Source organism: Capricornis sumatraensis, chromosome 18, assembly GCF_032405125.1.
Source record: "Capricornis sumatraensis isolate serow.1 chromosome 18, serow.2, whole genome shotgun sequence".
NCBI lineage: Eukaryota > Metazoa > Chordata > Mammalia > Artiodactyla > Bovidae > Capricornis > Capricornis sumatraensis.
Window position 1 is genome coordinate 27,334,796 of NC_091086.1, and position 22,937 is coordinate 27,357,732.

At 40.2% G+C, this 22,937-nt stretch overlaps 1 protein-coding gene across 1 annotated transcript in view; it reads right to left on the reverse strand.

Moving 5' to 3' along the window:
- Nucleotides 1–22,937, reverse strand: part of RAB3C (RAB3C, member RAS oncogene family) — a 262,943-nt gene that overhangs the window by 17,796 nt on the left and 222,210 nt on the right. The window contains exon 3 of the mRNA XM_068990686.1: nt 17,137–17,261. Coding sequence (XP_068846787.1) covers nt 17,137–17,261 — 125 coding nt within the window. The remainder of the gene's footprint in view (nt 1–17,136; nt 17,262–22,937) is intronic.

Here is a 22,937-nt window from a genome sequence, read left to right on the forward strand (position 1 = left end):
CAGTGTTCTTGCCTGGAGAATCCCAGGGACAGGGGAGCCTGATGGGCTGCCGTCTATGGGGTCGCACAGAGTCGGTCACGACTGAAGTGACTTAGCAGCAGCATGCTAAGTGAAGTAAGTCAAACAAAGATAAATATCATATGACCTCACTTACATGTAGAATCTCAAACAAAAAAATAGCAAACAACCATCCCTCCTCTGCAAACTACCCCCCCTAAATAAAACTTGGCTCATAGAGAACAGATTGGTGGTGATCAGAGGTGGGGGCTTGGAGGGGGCAGGCAAAATGGATGATAGGGGTCAAAGGGTACTAACATCCAGTCACAGAGTAAATCATGGAGATGGAATGTATAGCCTGGTGGTTGTTCAGTCGCCCAGTCATGTCCGGTTCTCCACAACCCCATGAACTGAAGCATACCTGGCCTCCCTATTGCTCTGTAGTTAATAATACTCTATTGTATATTTGAAAGTTGCTAAGAAAATAAATCTTTAAGTTCTCATCACAAGAAAAAATTCTCAGTATGTGTGGTGATGGATATTAGACATACTGTAATGAACATTTTTCAATAGGCAAATACCGACTCATTATGTTATATACTTGTAATATTATATGTCAGTTTACTTCAATAAAAATTTTTAAACCATACTGTTGACTGTGTCCCCTCAGAGAGATCCCAATTTAATTCACCTGATGTGCAGCTTGTGCACTGGTGTTTTTGAGAAGCCCTTCTCTAGACCCAATCTTCCTTCTAGTTTTTTTCCTCTCCTTGCCTTGGTCCTGCCTGATTTGAATTTTCTAAGAAGTGAGACCCCTTCAATGTTTTGAAGCCTGTGACTTGAGTTAATTCATCTGTTATTCCTAGTCTCCGAGCAGTCTAATGTGGCTCTCAGTGCAACAAAGAAGGAAGACAGCATGCTCTCTAATACCTTAGTCTTTCATTATTTAGATGGGAACTACCTTAAGTAGTCCTTCTTAAAGATTCCCTGAAATGATATTCTAAAAATACTAAGAAGTTTACGCGTGGCTTAGTGGTAATTGTTTCAGGGTAATTTTTAAGGCCCACAGAATGAGTCATCAAGAATTTCCAGAGGTTTCTTATAAAGTATAGAATGAGTAGTTAAGGAGTTTTCAGTTTATTGGTTGGAGGACATTCCATAAAGCTGGGCATTTTTTGAAAAGAGATATTATGTATCAATGGACTTCCCTGGTGGCTCAGATGGTTAAGCATCTGTCTACAATGCAGGAGACCTGGGTTCGATCCCTGGGTCGGGAAGATCCCCTGGAGAAGGAAATGGCAATCCACTCCAGGACTGTTGCCTGGAAAATCCCATGGACAGAGGAGCCTGGTAGGCTACAGTCCATGGGGTCACAAAGAGTTGGACATGACTGAGCGACTTCATTTCACTTCATTATGTTTCAATACTTGGGCAAGATTGTATTTGAAAGAATTTATCCTTTAACAATGATCTAGTCATTTTCTGGCATCTTTCACTGTATCGCTGGAAGACTATGGGGTTCATGAACAGAATTTAAATAGGATTACCAATTAAATAGACCCAGATTTCCTCCTGGATTGTAAAACAGAAAAATAAACTCAGTTAAGACCTTATCTGTATCTCCATATTGTTCCAAGAATATGACTCAGGTGGAGCTTTGCTGTCAGGAAGGTGTGATGCTGCTATTATAATTCTCTTCAATGGAAAATGCATAAAGAGATCTGGCTGCTTAGGGTCAGACTGCATGGATTCAAAGTTCAGTGAAGTTACTGCCTTGTTCTCTCTTACCTGGGCTGGCAAGGAAAGCCAAGAGTGTGTGTGTGTGTGCTAAGTTGCTTTAGTCATGTCCAACTCTTTGTGACCCTGTGGACTATACAGCTCTCCAAGGTCCTCTGTCCATGGGATTCTCCAGGCGAGAACAATGGAGTGGGTTTCTGCGCCCTCCTCCAGGGGATCTTCCCGACCCAGGGATCGAACCTGAATCTCTTATGTCTCCTGAGTTGGCAGGTGGGGTCTTTACCACTAGCACCACCTAGGAAGTCCAAAAGACTCTAAACAGGAACCAGTTGGAGAATCCTAAAATCAGAGTTCCTAAATTAGGTAACCCTACAGTCTCAGCAGAAATCAGCAGCATGTGCATTAAAATCTCAGGAGGTAGACTTTCTTGGCTTGGTTACAATGATGTCCCATCCACCTTAGTATTTTTTTTTTAATTAATTAATTGGAGGCTAGTTACTTTATAATATTGTAGTGGTTTTTGCCAAACATTGACAAATAAATCAGTCATGGGTGTACATGTGTCCCGCATCCTGAACCCCCTCCCCCTCCCTCAGGGTTGTCCCAGGGCACTGGCTTTGAGTGCCCTGTTTTATGCACTGAACTTGCACTGGTGATCTGTTTCACATATGGTGATATACACGTTTCATTGCTATTCTCTCAAATCATCCCACCCTTGCCTTCTCCCACAGAGTCTGTTATTTATATCTTTGTCTCTTTTGCAGTCTCTCATATAGGGTCAGCATTACTATCTTTCTAAATTCCATATATATGTGTTAATATACTATATTGGTGTTTTTCTTTCTGACTTACTTCACTCTGTATAATAGACTCCAGTTTCATCCACCTCATTAGAACTGATTCAAATGCATTCTTTTTAATAGCTGAGTAATATTCCATTGTGTGTGCGTACCACAGCTTTCTTATCCATTCGTCTGCCAGTGGACATCTAGGTTGCTTCTTTCTATGTCCTGGCTATTGTAAATAGTGCTGCGATGAACACTGGGGTACCCATGTCTCTTTCAGTTCTGGTTTCCTTGGTGTGTATGCCCAGAGGTGGGATTGCTGGGCCGCATGGCAGGTCTATTTCCAGTTTTTTAAGGAATCTCCACACTGTTCTCCATAGTAGCTGTACTAGTTTGCATTCCCACCAACAGTGTAAGAGGGTTCCCTTTTCTCCACACCCTCTCCAGCATTTATTGTTTGTACTTTTTGATAGCAGCCATTCTGACTGGTGTGAGATGGTACCTTATTGTGGTTTTGATTTGCATTTCTCTGATCAGTGATGTTGAGCATCTTTTCATGTGTTTGTTAGCCATTTGTATGTCTTCTTTGGAGAAATGTCTGTTTAGTTCTTTGGCCGATTTTTTGATTGGGTTTTTTATTTTTCTGGTATTGAGCTGCATGAGCTGCTTGTACATTTTTTAGATTAATTCTTTGTCACTTGCTTCGTTTGCTGTTATTTTCTCCCATTCTAAAGGCTGTTTTTTCACCTTGCTTATAGTTTCCTTTGTTGTGCAAAAGCTTTTAATTAGGTCTCATTTGTTTATTTTTGCTTTTATTTCCATTACTCTGGGAGGTGGGTCATAGAGGATCTGCTGTGATTTATGTCAGAGAGTGTTTTGCCTATGTTTTCCTCTAGGAGTTTTATAGTTTCTAGTCTTGCATTTAGATCTTTAATCTATTTTGAGTTTATTCTTGTGTGTGGTGTTAGAAAGTGTTTTAGTTTCATTCTCTTGCAGGTGGTTCACCAGTTTTCCCAGCACCACTTGTTAAAGAGATTGTCTTTTCTCCATTGTATATTCTTGCTTCCTTTGTCAAATATAAGGTGTCCATCAGTTCAGTTCAGTTCAGTTTGTCGTTCAGTCATGTCTGACTCTTTGTGACCCCATGAATCACAGCACGCCAGGCTCTCCGTCCATCACCAACTCCTGGAGTTCACCCAAACTCATGTCGATTGAGTTGGTGATGCCATCCAGCCATCTCATCCTCTGTCATTCCCTTTTCCTCCTGCCCCCAATCCCTCCCAGCATCAGAGTCTTTGCCAAGGAGTCAACTCTTCGCATGAGGTGGCCAAGGTACTAGAGTTTCAGCTTTAGAATCAGACCTTCCAATGAACACTCAGGGCTGAACTCCTTTAGAATGGACTGGTTGGATCTCCTTGCAGTCCAAGGGACTCTCAAGAAGTCTTCTCCAACACCACAGTTCAAAAGCATCAATTCTTCAGCACTCAGCTTTCATCACAGTCCAACTCTCACATCCATACATGACCCCTGGAAAAACCATAGCCTTGACTAGACGGAACTTAGTCGGCAAAGTATTGTCTCTGCTTTTCAATATGCTATCTAGGTTGGTCATAACTTTCCTTCCAAGGAGTAAGCGTCTTTTAATTTCATGGCTACAGGCACCATCTGCAGTGATTTTACAGCCCGCCAAAAATAAAGTCTGACACTGTTTCCCCATCTATTTCCCATGAAGTTATGGGACCAGGTGCCATGATCTTAGTTTTCTGAATGTTGAGTTTTAAGCCAACTTTTTCATTCTCCTCTTTCGCTGTCATCAAGAGGCTCTTTAGTTCTTCTTCACTTTCTGCCATAAAAGTGGTGTCATCTGCATATCTGAGGTTATTGATATTTCTCCCAGCAATCTTGATTCCAGCTTGTGCTTCTTCCAGCCCAGTGTTTCTCATGATGTCCTCTGCATATTAGTTCAATAAGCAGGGGGACAATATACAGCCTTGATGTACTCCTTTTCCTATTTGGAACCAGTCTGTTGTTCCATGTCCAGTTCTAACTGTTGCTTCCTGACCTGCATACAGGTTTCTCAAGAGGGAGGTCAGGTGGTCTGGTATTCCCATCTCTTTCAGAATTTTCCATAGTTTATTGTGAACCACACAGTCAAAGGCTTTGGCATAGTCAATAAAGCAGAAATAGATGTTTTTCTCGAACTTGCTTGCTTTTTCCATGATCCAGCGGAAGTTGGCAATTTGATCTCTGGTTCCTCTGCCTTTTCTAAAACCAGCTTGAACATCTGGAAGTTCATGGTTCACATATTGCTGAAGCCTGGCTTGGAGAATTTTGAGCATTCCTTTACTAGTGTGTGAGATGAGTGTAGTCGTGCGGTAGTTTGAGCATTCTTTGGCATTGCCTTTCTTTGGGATTGGAAGGAAAACTGACCTTTTCCAGTCCTGTGGCCACTGCTGAGTTTTCCAAATTTGTGGCATATTGAGTGTAGCACTTTCACAGCATTATCTTTCAGGATTTGGAATAGCTCAACTGGAATTCCATCACCTCCACTAGCTTTGTTCATAGTGATGCTTTCTAAGGCCCACTTGACTTCACATTCCAGGATGTCTGGCTCTAGGTGAGTGATCACACCATCGTGATTATCTTGGTTGTGAAGATCTTTTTTGTATAGTTCTTCTGTGTATTCTTGACACCTCTTCTTAATATCTTCTGCTTCTGTTAGGTCCATACCATTTCTGTCCTTTATTGAGCCCATCTTTGCATGAAATGTTCCCTTGGTATCTCTAATTTTCTTGAAGAGATCTCTAGTCTTTCTCATTCTGTTGTTTTCTTCTATTTCTTTGCACTGATCGCTGAGGAAGTCTTTCTTTATCTCTCCTTGCTATACTTTGGAACTCTGCATTCAGATGTTTATATCTTTCCTTTTCTCCTTTGCTTTTCAATTCTCTTTTCACAGCCATTTGTAAGGCCTCCCCAGACAGCCATTTTGCTTTTTTGCATTTCTTTCCCACAGGGATGGTCTTGATCCCTGTCTCCTGTACAATGTCACAAACCTCCATCCATAGTTCATCAGGCACTCTATCTATCAGATGTAGTCCCTTAAATCTATTTCTCACTTCCACTGTATAATCATAAGGGATTTGATTTAGGTCATACAGGAATGGTCTAATGGTTTTCCCCACTTTCTTCAATTTAAGTCTGAATTGGGCAATAAGGAGTTCATGATCTGAGCCATAGTCAGCTCCTGGTCTTGTTTTTGCTGACTGTTTAGAGCTTCTCCATCTTTGGCTGCAAAGAATATAATCAATCTGATTTCAGTGTTGACCATCTGGTGATGTCCATGTATAGAGTCTTCTCTTGTGTTGTTGGAAGAGGGTGTTTGCTATGACCAGTGTGCTCTCTTGGCAAAACTCTATTAGCCTTTGCCCTGCCTCATTCCGTATTCCAAGGCCAAATTTTCCTGTTACTCCCGGTGTTTCTTGACTTCCTACTTTTGCATTCCAGTCCCCTATAAAGAAAAGGATATCTTTTTAGGGCGTTAGTTCTAAAAGGTCTTGTAGGACTTCATAGAACCGTTCAACTTCAGCTTGTTCAGTGTTACTGTTGGGGCATAGGCTTGGATTACTATGATATTGAATGGTTTGCCTTGGAAATGAACAAGGTGTCCATAGGTGCATGTATTTATCTCTGGGCTATTTTTTTTCCATTAATCTATATTTCTGTCTTTGTGCAAGCACCATACTGACTTGAATGTAGCTTTGAAGTATAGTCTAAAGTCAGGTTGATTCTTCCAGTTCTGTTCTTCTTTCTCAAGATTGCTTTGGCTATTCAAGGTTTTTTTGTATTTCCATACAAATTGTGAAATTATTTGTTCTAGTTCTGTGAAAAATACCATTGGTTGCTTGATATGGATTGCATTGAATCTATAGATTGCTTTGGGTAGTATACTCATTTTCATTATATTGATTCTCCAATACATGAACGTGGTATATTCCTTCATCTATTTATGTCCTCTTTGATTTCTTTCATCAGTTTTATAGTTTTCTATATATAGTTCTTTTGTTTCCTTAGGTTGATTTATTACTGAGTATTTTATTTTTTTCATCACAATGGTGAATGTAATTTTTTCCTTAATATCTCTGTTTTCTCATTGTTAGTGTATAGGAATGCAAGGCATATTGGTGTGTTAATTTTATATCCTGCAACTTTACTATATTCATTGATTAGCTCTAGTAATTTTCTGGTGGTGTCTTTAGGGTTTTCTATATAGAGGATCATGTCATCTGCAAACAGTGAAAGTTTTACTTTTTTCCAATCTGGATTTCTTTTCTTTCTTTTTCTTCTCTGATTGCTGTGGCCAAAACTTCCAAAACTATGTTGAATAGTAGTGGTGAGAGTAGGCACCCTTGTCTTGTTCCTGACTTTAGGGGGAATACTTTCAATTTTTCTCCATTGAGGATAATGTTTGCCATGGGTTTATCATATATGGCTTTTATTATGTTGAGGTATGTTTCTTCTGTGCCTGCTTTCTGGAAGGTTTTATCATAAATGGATGTTGAATTTTGTCAAAGGCTTTCTCTGCATTTATTGAGATAATCATATGGTTTTTATCTTTCAATTTGTTACTGTGGTGTATCACATTGATTTGCAAATATGAAGAATCCTTGCATCCCTGGGATAAAGCCCACTTGGTCATGATGTATGATCTTTTTAATATATTGTTGGATTCTGTCTGCTAGAATTTTGTTGAGGATTTTTGCATCTATGTTCATCACTGATATTGGCTTATAGTTTTCTTTTTTTGTGACATCTTTTTCAGGTTTTGGTATTAGGGTGATGGTGGCCTCATAGAATGAGTTTGGAAGTTTACCTTCCTCTGCAATTTACTGGAAGAGTTTGAGTAGGATAGATGTTAGCTCTTCTCTTAATTTTTGGTAGAATTTACCTGTGAAGCCAACTGGTCCTGGGCTTTTGTTTGTTGGAAGATTTTTGATTATGGTTTTGATTTCCATGCTTATGATGGATCTGTTAAGATTTTCTATTTCTACCTGGTTCAGTTTTGGAAGGTTATACTTTTCTAAGAACTTGTCCATTTCTTCCAAGTTGTCCATTTTATTGGCATATAGTTGCTAATAGTAGTCTCTTATGATCCTTTGTATTTCTGTGTTGTCTGTTGTGACTTCTCCACTTTCATTTCTAGTTTTATTGATTTGATTCTTCTTTTCTTGATGAGTCTGGCTAATGGCTTGCCTATTTTATTTATCTTCTAAAAGAACGAGCTTTTAGTTTTGTTGACATTTGCTATAGTCTCCTTTGTTTCTTTTTCATTTATTTCTGCCCTAATTTTTATGATTTCTTTCCTTCTACAAACCTGGGGTTCTTCATTTCTTCTTTTTCTAGTTGCTTTTGGTGTAAAGTTAGGTTATCTATTTGATTTTTCTCTTGTTTCTTGAGGTAGGCTTGTATTGCGGTGAACCATCCCCTTAGCACTGCTTTTGCTGAATCCCATAGATTTTGGATTGTTGTGTTTTCATTTTCATTTGTTTCTATGCATATTTTGATTTCTTTTTTGATTTCTTCTGTGATTTGTTGGTTATTCAGAAGTGTCTTGTTTAGCCTCCATATGCTTGTATTTTTAATAGTCTTTTTCCTGTAGTTTACATTTAATCTTAACACATTGTGATCAGAAGAGATGCTTGAAATGATTTCAGTTTTTTTGAATTAACCAAGGCTAGATTTATGGCCCAGGATGTGATCTGTCCTGGAGAAGGTTCCGTGTACACTTGAGAAAAAGGTGAAATTCATTGTTTTAGGGTGAAATATCTGATAGATATCCATTAGGTCTAACTGGTCCATTGTATCATTTAAAGTTTGTATTTTCTTGCTAATTTTCTGTTTGGTTGATCTATCCATAGGTGTGAGTGGGGTATTAAAGTCTCCACCATTACTGTGTTACTGTTAATTTCCCCTTTCATACTTGTTAGCATTTGCCTTACATATTGTGGTGCTCCTACGTTGTGTACATATATATTTATAATTGTTATATCTTCTTCTTGGATTGATCTTTGATCACTGTGTAGTATCCTTCTTTGTCTCTTTTCACAGCCTTTATTTCAAAGTCCATTTTATCTGATATGAGTATTGCTACTCCTGCTTTGTTTTGGTCTCCATTTGCAGGAAATATCTTTCTCCAGCCCTTCACCTTCAGTCTCTCTGTTTCCCTTGGTTTGAGGTGGGTCTCTTGTAGGCAGCATATATAGGGGTCTTGTTTTTGTATCCATTCAGCCAGTCTTTGTCTTTTGGTTGGGGCATTCAACCCATTTACATTTAAGGTAATTATTGATAAGTATGATCCCGTTGCCATTTACTTTGTTGTTTTGGTTTCAAGTTTATAAACCTTTTCTGTATTTCCTGTCTAGAGAAGATCCTTTAGCATTTATTGAAGATCTGGTTTGCATCCACCCTAGTTTTCACATATCTCTAAAAGTGATATCAAGTCATATGAAGCCTCATAGCCAACATGTCCAAACTCTTATTCTTGACAGGACAGAAATGTCCCCAAAAGAATTCAGACTCTATTAGCTGTGGTGCATCTGCCTCATTTGATATATCTAGACCTTTAGGGAAGCAACTCTGTATCCTGTCTGTACCACCTCCCTCTCCTCCAGATGCAATCAGTTCTTTTAGTATATTCCTTGTTTAGTTAAGGAATCCTTTCCAATTTGTCTTTAATTTACCTTTTTCTACTTCAAGAGATTATTCCCTTGGAGAATTGTTTAACTAAGCCAATCTTTATTGAATCAGTGTTTCAGAGATAGACGTAAGAATGTGCCTTTTTGGGAGTCTTCATATTTCTAAAAGAGAAGGAACTATTTACTTGTATTATATATCTGCATGTCCCTTCTTCATCCTTCAAGTTATACTTGTTTTAATGTTTTCCAACCCTGTTTAATTTGTATATTCATGATACTTTATTATATTTTTGATATGCAGACCACACATTAAGCTCCACAATGAGGATGATATATCATGACTGTTTGATATCATTATAGGTGTTTAATAAACATTTGAAGATGAATAATCAAAACAAAAAATAATTAGAGGTGAAAAGAAGGGGAAGCACATGTTACAGGCTGGAAAGATGGCAAAGTATGAGAATATTTTATAGTTGTCAGAGATCCTCATAGGGTCCCTGTGCTGGACAAGTGGGAAGGATGGAGAAGATGAGGTTGGAATTTAGTAATATAGGCACATGATATCATGACAATTATTTGAGTGGAGAGTAATAGGATATATAAATTTGCTTTGGGAAGAAGCATGAATGCAAATTAAAAACACAAAATTGTATCCTTACAAATTAGTTATTTTAAAAATCACTTCTCTCCAAAAGCAATTAGTTTGTTTTCAGTTTTTGTTTCTCTGACTACATTTTTTTAGGAGACCTCAGAGTTTCTGCACTTTCTGCCCATTCAGAGCTTGTAAAAATGTGTCAAGTATTCTTCTAAAATTTCAAGGCAATACAAATCCATTCTCCTCCCAAAATTTCTTTGTTCTTATTCCCAGTTATATCCGGTCCCATCACTTCATAGCAAATAGATGGGAAAACAATGGAAACAGTGAGAGACTTTATTTTGGGGGGATCCAAAATCACTGCAGATAATTACTGCAGCCATGAAATTAAAAGATGCTTGGTCCTTGGAAAAAAAGCAACCTAGATAGCATATTAAAAAGCAGAGACATTACTTTGCCAACAAAGGTCCATGCTTTTGGAACTGTGGTGTTGGAGAAGACTCTTGGGAGTCCCTTGGACTGCAAGGAGATCCAACCAGTCCATCCTAAAGGAAATCATTCCTGAATATTCATTGGAAGGATTGATGTTGAAGCTGAAACTCCAATACTTTGGCCACCTGATGCAAAGAACTGACTCCTTGGAAAAGATCCTGATGCTGGGAAAGATTGAAGGTGGGAGGAGAAGGGGACAGCAGAGGATGAGACAGTTGGATGGCATCACCAACTTGATGGACATGAGTTTGAGTAAACTCCGGGAGTTGGTGATGGACAGGGAAGCCTGTGGCTAGGAATGCTGGCGTGCTGCAGTCCATGGGGTCGCAAAGAGTCAGACATGACTGAGTGACTGAACTGATACTGATATCTTTAATTATTTCTCCTTTCTAATTCAACATTTGTACATTTAAAACAAATAAGATTGTATATGTTAATATATAGAGATTATTGCTATACTATAAATTTGTATTTGGATAAAAATAAAAATCCAAAACATTCCCATATATTGTTATAGGTACATGCATCTATAGGGGATGTCAAAAACACATACAGGAAGAATGATACTAGCTACAGGATAATATTCAGCTCTGGGACAATTCCCTGCAATTCTCCAAACATTCCCAGCCATTTAAGCCAGTGTTCTAAAAATTTAGGGTCAGAAAAGTCAGAAGGGTGTGTTTTAAACATGAAGATTCCTGGCCTTCAGAAACTTTGATGCAGCATGCCTGGGTTATGGTTGACAAATATGTACTTGAAAAAGAATCCCACAGGATGCAGTTGGAGGTGATACAGAGGACCATCCTAAATTGGAAGTACTGAGCATGTGAAGCTGGCACGTAGGTAGAGGAGATGGAAGCTCAGGTGAAAGGGTCAGGGCTAAGACAGCATTGGCTGTCATTAGTTTATAGACAGAGTTCATGCCTTGCAAGTGGTTGGGAGTATCTAAGGGAGGGTGCAGAGAGAGAAGAGTGGTGGTTCGAGGATAGAAAGACAAAGTACGAGAGGGAGAAAGAGAAGTCTCCCAAGGAACAGCCAAGATATGGCTGGAGAGAGTGCACCATGATATAGAAGTGAAGATGGCAGAGTTCAAGGAGGGCATGCCCAGCAGGCCAAATGAAACAAAACCGGGAAAGGGAAGACCTAAAAAATGTTCATTGTCTGTATAGTGTACCTCAGGCACTACAGTGGTTGTTCTTGAAAGGTAGTGTTATCATTGTATTTCCAGGCACCTGATGTATTGTAAATATCTGGTAAACTAAACTGAATAATCAAGGGAGGCTGCCATATGAGTATTTTAAAGACCTCACCTATAGCTCAGTCCCATTAAGTAACTTCATTAGGAGAAACAAATGTTATATGGATGTAACCATCCACAGTGGAGAATTAATTGTAACTAGGTCAATAAAACTCTTGTTTTTGTTTTGTTTTGAGCCATCTGCTAAGATGTGGTAATGACATTTAAAAAACAGTACCCAACCTTTGTTTGTGTGTGATGCTATTCTGGACAATGTAATTTTACCAGTAATTAAAAAAAGTAAAGCTAAGACCTTCAAAATCTTTAAGCTTAGGTTTTTCCTTTATAAATGATCTTTCGTGATCATTTATAGAAATGTATGTAGTCATGAGGAAAAAAAAAAAAAAACCACATTAAAGAAGGTAAACAATTCTCTACAAATGCCCAAGTGCTGGTTGCTAAGACAACTGCTGGGGTTTATTGAATACAGAGCAAAAAAATCAATCAGAAATCATTGGAAGAACTTGCATGGGTACATAAAACATTTCTGCCTCATAATTGCAGGAAATTTCCTACATCTGTGTACCACATGAAAAGGGTTTGTGTTTCTGTCAGTCGGCGGAATTCCAAGGAAAGTTGCCTTCTTGATGTGTTCTCATCATTTTAATTCCCTTCCATAACATGACCTCAACACCCAAGTAATTTATTAATATTACAGTGGTAAAACAAAAAAAAAGTAGCCCATTACCTGCCTCTTTTGTACCAATGTCACTTAATTCTTGGCTCCCAAGAATGGCTCCCATTCTTGGTTTCTTTGAATCAAACAGTTTTCAGGTTTATATATAGAAGTCATTTACATCTGTGTAGCAGCTTCTTCCCCCATGTGGCATATGCTTGACTTGTCAAGAAAACACAAGGAGGGAGGGATGGTCTCAGGGAGCTACCCTGCCAATCTCTCCCAGATTTCCTTTCTTTCTCTCTCAGGGAATCTATTATTCTCTATTCCTAGCTTCCCAAGGTGCTAAGACGACTAAGAAAAGATTGCCACGTTTTTCAAACTTTTGAGTGGAAAACATTGTTAAGTTGATGGAATAGAGAGAAGCCCTACGAATGAAATAAAAGATCAAGGGTAGCCACATACAGCCAGACGTCAGCTGTATGACCTTCTCATGGCAGCTGCAAGAACTTAGTAGGAGGGTTCTTCTGGTCATTGGATGATAGCCTTTAGTCTAATGAGCTCACTGATCTCATAAGGAAATGGTCAGTCTCTCAGACTGGACTGTGCGTAGTTAATTTATGAGATGACCAAGTAACAGAGTGACCCATTGGGAAGATCTCTGCTTCTCTAATCTGTGCTACACACTCCCCAGAGATTAATCCCAAAGTGCCTCCTTCAGAACAGTGTTTCTCAAATTTTAGTGGGTTGAGGCAAGTTAGTGGATCCTAGGTGGGCTGTCGTCTAGGAGGTCGCACAGAGTCGGACACGACTGAAGCAACTTAGCAGCAGCAGCAGCATATATTTAGTGAGTTGAAACATGAAAAAAGATGAAAAATAATAGAAAAGAGGATAGCATCAGAACAAATATCTAATAAGGGTAAGTGTGTATTGTGAAACTTTCATTTCATTCTTTCTATGTAGGTATGCACTGGATTGCTAGATTGGATACATCTCTGGTCCTGACCAGAAAGGTTAGAAAGCCAGACTAGTCCTTGCTGAGAATTCCTCAGTGATCTCTCTTGTATACAGAAAAGAAGAGACAATTCCAACTCCTTTACTCAAAGGCTGGAATTGTCCCCCAAATCCACTCGACTTCCATAACATTATGCTGGGTTCCAACTTTTTCACTCATTGTCCTCCCAATGTTCCTCTCAGGATCCTTACTCCACTGTGTCCTTTATTCATAATGTTTCTTCTCCTCTCAATGGTTTTCATATTCTACTCTCCTTTTGGGACCATTCAAAACTTATCTTTTCATTTAACCATACCATTGCTAGTTCCTCTCATCACTCGCCTCTTCCTAGCTTTTCTGCTCATTTCCATATATTCTGTCTCTGTTCCCTCTGCATTGCTCTTTATCCATCTCCCATCCCACTTCATTCCCACACCTCCTGCCGACAGCCTGTGTCTGCCTCACTCCCTCTGTTGCTTTCCTCTTAGCATGCACATCCAGCTTATTATATCCTCATTATCCTATTTTATTGTTGTTTTATAATTCCTGCTCTCTTGTGTATATCTCTGGTCTCCCCACTTGACTGAAAGCAGCTTGAGCCTAGGAACTGTGGATCATAGTTTTCCGGTATCCCTTACAATGTCTGGCACAGTGCAGGATATATAGCACATGCTCAGTAAAAAAAAAAAAAAAAAGCCTTGAATATCAGTGATGGCCACTGAAGCCTCTCCTCTTATGCAGTGGCCCCTGCCAGAGTGGCCCCCGCCAGAGTGGCCCCCAGCCATGACCTCCTCCACACCACCCACCCCAACCCTACAAGGCGGGCTTGTATGCTGTGGGCCAGACTCAAGAACAGATGCCCATAGGTGGCTCCCATACACACAGCTGAGCCCCAGGAGCCATGCAGCTAAGGAAGAAGAGATAAAATCTTTCCTCACGGCCACACAAAGAATGGATTTACAGCTCATCAACTGGCTTTGTACACTCAGCACCTGCAGAATGTCTGAATGGACAGTGAATGCTCCTGCAGCTGAGACAGGTCTAGCTTTAGCAGCTGTGGACTTTACAGGCACATACACACGGATGCTGGACCAGGCCAAAGTCTGAGCTGCCCTCGTAGCACCCATAGTGGGTCCGGATCTATGATTACTGCGATCCTGGGACCTGACTTCAGGGGATCTGTGCTGGTGGCTTGGTGAAAACAATGCTCAAGGAATATCCAGGTGGCTCAGTGGGTAAAGAATCCGCTTGCAGTGCAGGAGATACGGGTTGGATCCCTGGATTGGGAAGATCCCCTGGAGAAGGAAGTTGCAACCCACGACAGTGTTCTTGTCTGGAGAATCCCATGGAGAGAGGAGCCTGGTGGGCTACAGTCCAAGGGTTTGCAAAGAGTTGGACATGACTGAAGTGACGTAGCACGCACGCAAGAAACACCAGGCCAACTGCCGGGATACAGATAGTTAAGGTGGGAATGAGAGCACTGTCAATAACGGTATAACCTGAGAGCCTGCACAACAGATGAAAGGTGACACAGCAGAGCACACCTACACGCGAGTAGCCCAAGAGGAGGAACACTCAGTGGCTTCTGTCCCAGTAGGAGTGCTCCAGTCTCACCTAACTCACACCACAGATCAGAAACACAGCTAGGAAACAGAGCTGGGAGCTGCTACTCCAAGAACTAGGGAGCAGATCCTGTACAACCACAGAACAAAAGGAAGGCCCTGCTCAGTATCCAGTGCAGGCTCTGGTCACCACATATCCATCATGCCTCCTATCAAGGGGATCATGGACAGCATACACTGAAGAAGAGGTGGCAGACATCTATACTAAAAGCAGCCTTAGCACCAGGAAAAAAACCCACGCTGGCTACACAGAAATGTGCCCACATAAAAACAGTCCTCCAAGCCACAATCTGAGGGTCTGTCATTTGAAAGAACAACCCCCGGAGCACTTAACCTTGAAGGCGAGAAGAGGTTGAGTGCAGGAGCTCCACAGGGCTGAGGAAAACAGAGTCCACTCTTAGAGGGCACACACAAGGTGTCATGCACTGGGACCAGTAAAAAGAAGTGCATATATAGCAACCTGGGTGAGACCTACCTAGGGGTCCTGGAGCGTCCCCTGGGAGATGAGGGTCGGCTGTAGCTCACTGTGGGGGCAGGGAGACTGGTACTGGAGACCCCAGGGAATACTGATCAGTGTGAGCTCTCTCAGTTCAGTTCAGTTCAGTTCAGTCGCTCAGTCGTGTCCTACTCTTTGCGACCCCATGAATCGCAGCACGCCAGGCCTCCCTGTCCATCACCAACTCCCGGAGTTCACTCAGACTCACGTCCATCGAGTCAGTGATGCCATCCAGCCATCTCATCCTCTGTTGTCCCCTTCTAGGAGGTCCCAATTTTGGCACCAACACCCACCCCAACCCAGCAACCTACAGCCTCCAGTGCTGGAAAGCCTCAAGCCAAACAACAAAGTAGATAGATACATAGTGTCACCCATCAGGAGACAGGCTGCCTAAGTTGCACTGAGCTCACAGCCACTTCAAATCACACCCCCCTGACACCCCCATGCCCCCAAGAGGAACAAGACCCAGCTCCACTCACCAGGGGCAGGTGCCAGTCCCTCCCACCAGGACACCTACCTCACCCCAGGACCAGCCCCAGGACCAACCCCTCATCCACCAGGGGCCAGACACCAGAAGCAAGAGGAATTGTGATCCTGCAGTCTATGGAAAGGAGAACAGAAACACAGAAAGACAAAATGAGAAAACAGAGAAATGTGTGCAGATGAAGAAGCAAAAATTAAAACCCCAAATCACAACCAAAGAAAGAGAAGAAGAAAGGCAATCTACCTGAAAAATAATTCAGAGTAATAGTGGTAAATATGATTCAAAATCTCAGAAGAAGAATGGAGGCGTAGACCAAGAAGATACCAGAAATGTTTTAAAAAGAGAAGATTTAAAGAACAAACAGAAGTGAACAACATAATAACTTAAAAACTACACTAGAAAGAATCAATAGAATAACTGAGGCAGAAGAACGGGTAAGTGAGCTGGAAGACAGAATGGTGGAAGCCACTGCCACAGAACAGAATAGAGACAAAGAATGAAAAGAAATGAGGACAGTTACAGAGACCTCTAGGGAGGGAGAGTGTGAGTGTGTGTGTGTGTGTAACTGACTCACTCTGCTGTACACCTGAAACTAACACAACATTGTAAATCAACTATACTGCAATAAAAATTATTTTTTAAAAAATCAGTCACGATTCCCTCCTTTGTACCAAAATTCTACCCTACTGACTCCAACATTTTTTCCCTAGATAGAATCTTTTCCATTTGAATTGGCTTTTCCATTTCTCAAGTTTTTTTCATATCTCTCATCTCAGTTGCTTTTATCTACAAAGACTTAATAAAGTAGGCATGAGTCATGATACTCATTCTTAAAAGATGAGGAGATTGAGCCTCAAAGAGGTTTGTAACTATGACACAGATTGCCACCAGTGTACTTAGAACCAAAATCTAATGCAACCTATTCTGTGCCTATTATCCACCCTCCTCCAATGGAAACTTGAAAACAACAATCACGTAGAATAATAATGTGCTCTCAGTGTAAAGTGTTGTATATAGAGGAAAAGCCCCAAAGAAATAGCAAACAAGGCATATCCTGTCTGTTTTATGCAATGAGAATTAGAACACTGTGTTCTAGATCCAAATGCTGGCTGTCTATTTTGCTTCTGTAATTGTACTTGTATTCTAAGGATGCCACAGAAAGGGGGAGAAAGTCCATGTACTGCTAACAGATAATGTGTTGGCTTCCACTGTCGGGTTGACAATCTTTTCATTTAATTTATCTTAGCAATTAGCTGGGACTCTGTTCTGTGTTACAAGTAATGAACATGTTCTTTTTTCTTGTTAATTTGATCATTTGTTTCTTACCAAGCTGTTCTCCTAAATGTTGGCCCCTCTCGGTTGAGATGACTCGCTCATCTTCCATGTCACATTTGTTCCCAACCAGAATAACCTGGGCATTATCCCATGAATATGTTTTGATTTGAGTTGACCTAAAAAGGAAAAAAGAAAGGGCAAAAAACTGATCAGAGAAAAGTGCAACAGCATAAAATGAAGGAGAAGAAATATATCCCACAGACAGATGATGGTAACAGCAAAAAATGAAGCCCAAATGCCTGACATTTAGAATTAATTAGTTCAGTGCAAGTCTACCCTTCGGATACTCATTTGGGATCACATGAGTCAAAAATCAGGGGGCCTGTGGTGGTGTACTGAGAATTCTTCTGGATTTGATGAGACTGATATTACTACTGCTGCTTCCTTCTCTTCTACTCCACATTCCACAGTACCTTTATAACTGGAATGAGTGGCCAACCATCCCAGTTTGCCCAAGACGTTCCCAGTTTTAGCAGTGAAAGTCCTTTGTTCCAAGAAACCCTTTACTTCCAAGAAACCTGAGGTGGCTGGTCACTATTTACAGTCCATCACAGGAAAACCTCATTTTACCATGTTACAATCACAACCGAATTGTCTTTAGCTAAGACATTTCGGTTAGGAAACATGGGGCCAATTAGAATATTTTAAAAAAATTATAAGAATTAATATTCTCCTGCCGTACATTTTTCAGAGAAAAATGCCAGGTTTGTTAATATCACAATTACAATACAATGAGCTAGTGTTCTAAGTTACCATAAACAGGATAGCTAGAATTCAGAATAAGCTTCCAGTACGGATCATAAGACTCATAACCAACTTTTGATTTCCATGCTTAGATGATAATTATAATAGTTAATATTTACAGGTACTGTTTCTAACTCTTTATATATGTTAACTTAATCCTTAGAGTAACTCAATGGATATACCATTATGATCTCCATTTTATAGTTAAGGAAAGTGAGGTATAGAGAGGTTAAAAAATTTGCTCAAGACAACTCAGCTAGTAAAGCGGTAAATCTGGAAATCAAACCCAAGCAGCATAGTTCTTAAACACACATCAGTACCACTCATTAAAAGTCTGAGAAGTTAAGTTCTAGTGTATTTGTTGTCATTTCAGAACAGAAGCTGAAAGGAAGCCATGTTCTTTAATCCTCCCTTTTTATTGGCCACGTTCTTATTTGGTAACAATTCAAGATAGGTGGGAAAGACACATCACCCAGCGGGTGGTCAAGAGAGAGATCGAAAATCGAAAAAAATGTTGAAAGTTTAATGAAGGGATTTGTACAGTGTCAAAAAGAGAAGCTTGGTATGTTCTTACTAGCAACTGTCAAATCCTTCAGAATTTTAAAATAGAAAATAGTGGTGAACTGTTCTCAACTTGAAGAGAAAACGAAAGCCAATAGCTTTAAACTGTAGCAGCAGAGCTTTCAATGAGATGTCATCACTATTTCTCCCTTCCAAGAAAAAAGGAGAGAGCTAAGAGGCAGACAGGGTCTGATTTCAGAGTGCTTCCCTGAACCAAGTACAAGTTTTCAAATGAGATTAAAATATCTGGTGAAAGATACCTTTGGTTCCATGTGAGCATCTCAAGGTGCAACATATTTTATCAGAAAAATCCAGGGATAGGACCTTTCTAATTCTGATACCTAAGTTAATAATATATTCCTCTAGCAACAGTGACATTGAACATGTATCTATAAACTGGGAAAATAAAGGCAGACATTCAAAACCTAAACTTTTACACTTACCGCATCTTATATAAGTGTGGAGTATATGAAAATTGGAGAATTAAGAGTAAATTAAGGTGTAAAAAATATTTTATACCTGGACACATCTTAAATCTCAAGTGGTAACGTAACTGTACAAAGAAATTTCAAAGGTTCTTTGAAAGGAACTCTAATCACATTTCCTTGGGTAATTAAAAAAAGAAAAATTATCCCTTTGCTCGTATAGTTCTTGTTAGCCAAGGCTTAGCCTATGCCTAGAAAGGGCCTAGGTTGAGAGCCCCTCTGTTAATGGGGAAAGTTCTTATCTTGGCACTAGATAGAAATAAAATATGCAGAATGAGGTTAAGGAGAGCAGTCTCAGGAGAATGTCCTACTTGCATAAGGGGTGGGGGCTGGTGTGTAAATGGCATGGCCTGCTGAATTTACCAAGGATGAATGCTTGCCTGAAAAAATTTAGCCCAGGATAGGGGTGCATTTTTGTGAAGGTTAAAAAAAAACAAAACAAAAAACACAAGCTGATTTTTACTGTCTAACCAGGATAAAAAAAAAAAAAAAAAAACTTCCTGGTGGCTCAGATAGTAAAAGTGTCTCCCTACAATGCAGGAGACCTGGGTTCGATTCCTGGGTTGGGAAGATCCCCTGGAGAAGGAAATGGCAACCCACTCCAGTATTCTTGCCTGAAAAAGCCCATGGACAGTCCATGGGGTCGCAAAGAGTTGCACACAACTGAGTGACTTCACTTTCTTTCACTTGACCAAGTTAATGGAATGCTTGCTTTTCCCATTAAATATGTCTGTCTCTCAGTTCTGCTAACATAATAACTCGTGGATGTCTCAGGATGCCACAGTGATAGATTATACATCTATTCATACAGAATATTCCCTGTTTATATATAGTATATATATGTGTGTGTATAATTTGGGGAGGCCATGATTACATCAAACATACCCCTTTCCGTTTGTTCTTATATAAAAAATACTTTACTGTAACTTCTGCAATGTCTTAAATTGAAAAGGAAATAATTTAAAATGAACATTTTCTATAATTACCAAGGAATTCTACAGAACCATTATCTTAAAAGCTTAAAGAGCCATTGGAGACCATTTCTCTTTTTAATCAAGTAATAATTATGGTCTGGGCTATCTGTGCTGAGGTGAACAAAACATTAATTTGCCATCAGAGCTGGTTAATAGAGTAAGATTTGTTTTTGACTAGTTTGGACTTCCTGACAATGTCCACCATCAACAGCGTTCAGTTCAGTTGCTTAGTGTCCAACTCTTTGCAACCGCATGGACTGCAGCACGCCAGGCCTCCCTGTCCATCACCAACTCCCGGAGTTCACTCAAACTCATGTCCATCGAGTCGGTCATGCCATCCAACCGTCTCATCCTCTGTCATCCCCTTCTTCTCCTGCCTTTAATCTTGCCCAACATCAGGGTCTTTTCCAATGAGTCAGTTCGCATCAGGTGGCCAAAGTATTGGAGTTTCACCTTTAGCATCTGTCCTTCCAATGAACACCCAGAACTGATCTCCTTTAGGATGGACTGGTTGGATCTCCTTGCAGTCCAAGGGACTCTCAAGAGTCTTCTCCAGCACCACAGTTCAAAAGCATCAATTCTTTGGCGCTCAGCTTTCTTCACAGTCCAACTCTCACATCCATACATGACCCCTGGAAAAACCATAGCCTTGAAAAGATGGACCTTTGTTGGTAAAGTAATGTCTCTGCTTTTTAATATGCTACCTAGATTGGTCATAACTTTCCTTCCAAGGAGCAAACATCTTTTAATTTCATGGCTGCAATCACCATCTGCAGTGATTTTGGAGCCCCAAAAAATAAAGTCTGACACTGTTTCCCCATCTATTTCCCATGAAGTGATGGGACCAGATGCCATGATCTTCGTTTTCTGAATGTTGAGCTTTAAGCCAACTTTTTCACTCTCCTCTTTCACTTTCATCAAGAGGCTTTTTAGTTCCTCTTCACTTTCTGCCATAAGGGTGGTGTCATCTGCATATCTGAGGTTATTGATATTTCTCCTGGTAATCTTGATTCCAGCTTGTGCTTCTTTCAGCCCAGCGTTTCTCATGATGTCCTCTGCATATAAGTTAAATAAGCAGGGTGACAATACACAGCCTTGATGTACTCCTTTTCCTATTTGGAACCAGTCTGTTGTTCCATGTCCAGTTCTAATTGTTGCTTCCTGACCTGCATACAGGTTTCTCAAGAGGCAGGTCAGGTGGTCTGGTATTCCCATCTCTTTCAGAATTTTCCACAGTTTATTGTGATCCACATAGTCAAAGGCTTTGGCATAGTCAATAAAGCAGAAATAGATGTTTTTCTCAAACTCTCTTGCTTTTTCCATGATCCAGCGGAAGTTGGCAATTTGATCTTTGGTTCCTTTGCCTTTTCTAAAACCAGCTTGAACGTCAGGAAGTTCACGGTTCATGTATTGCTGAAGCCTGGCTTGGAGAATTTTGAGCATTACTTTACTAGCCTGTGAGATGAGTGCAATTGTGCAGTAGTTTGAGCATTCTTTGGCATTGCCTTTCTTTGGGATTGGAAGGAAAACTGACCTTTTCCAGTCCTGTGGCCACTGCTGAGTTTTCCAAATTTGCTGACATATTGAGTGCTGCACTTTCACAGCATCATCTTTCAGGATTTGAAATAGCTCAACTGGAATTCCATCACCTCCACTAGCTTTGTTTGTAGTGATGCTTTCTAAGGCCACTTGACTTCACATTCCAGGATGTCTGGCTCTAGGCGAGTGATCACACTATTGTGATTATCTTGGTTATGAAGATCTTTTTTGTACAGTTCTTCTGTGTATTCTTGACACCTCTTCTTAATATCTTCTGCTTATGTTAGGTCCATACCATTTCTGTCCTTTATCGAGCCCATCTTTGCATGAAATGTTCCCTTGGTATCTCTAATTTTCTTGAAGAGATCTCTAGTCTTTCCCATTCTGTTGTTTCCCTCTATTTCTTTGCATTGATCACTGAGGAAGGCTTTCTTATCTCTCCTTGCTATTCTTTGGAACTCTGCATTCAGATGCTTATATCTTTCTTTTACTCCTTTGCTTTTCGTTTCTCTTCTTTTCACAGCTATTTGTAAGGCCTCCCTAGACAGCCATTTTGCTTTTTTGCATTTCTCTTCCACAGGGATGGTCTTGATCCCTGTCTCCTGTACAATGTCATGAACCTCCATCCATAGTTCATCAGGCACTCTATCATCAGATCTAGGCCCTTAAATCTATTTCTCACTTCCACTGTATAATCATAAGGGATTTGATTTAGGTCATACTTGAATGGTCTGATGGTTTTCCCTACTTTCTTCAATTTAAGTCTGAATTTGACAATAAGGAGTTCATGATCTGAACCACAGTCAGCTCCCGGTCTTGCTTTTGCTCACTGTATAGAGCTTCTCCATCTTTGGCTGCAAAGAATATAATCAATCTGATTTCGGTGTTGACCATCTGGTGATGTCCATGTATAGAGTCTTCTCTTGTGTTGTTGGAAGAGGGTGTTTGCTATGACCAGTGCGTTCTCTTGGCAAAACTCTATTAACCTTTGCCCTGCTTCATTCTGTATTCCAGGGCCAAATTTGCCTGTTACTCCAGGTGTTTCTTGACTTCCTACTTTGGGTGGTGTCATCTGCATATCTGAGGTTACTGATATTTCTCCTGCAGCAATCTTGATTCTAGCTTGTGCTTCATCCAGCCCACAGGGCAGCTTTAGGCAAAATCCAATCACCAGCTACAGGGGATCAGAACCATACTGACTGATTCATAAACTACCACAAATCATAGAATCTAAGCAGCATGGATTATGAGATAAAATTATTTAATGAATGGCCCAGAACAAAGAAAAGCAGCCAATGAAACTATGATACAATACTTTAATAATAGTCCTGCTAGACAAACTTGTCACTCACATCAGCTTCTTGTTACTTTGAAATTTTTTTTCATGTATTCTGAGGGATTTAGTAAGTTTTTCTATTTTAGTTGCTTTGCTCATGATACTTGGTTTATGATAGATGACCATCCCATGACTATCTCAACAAGAAAGTTC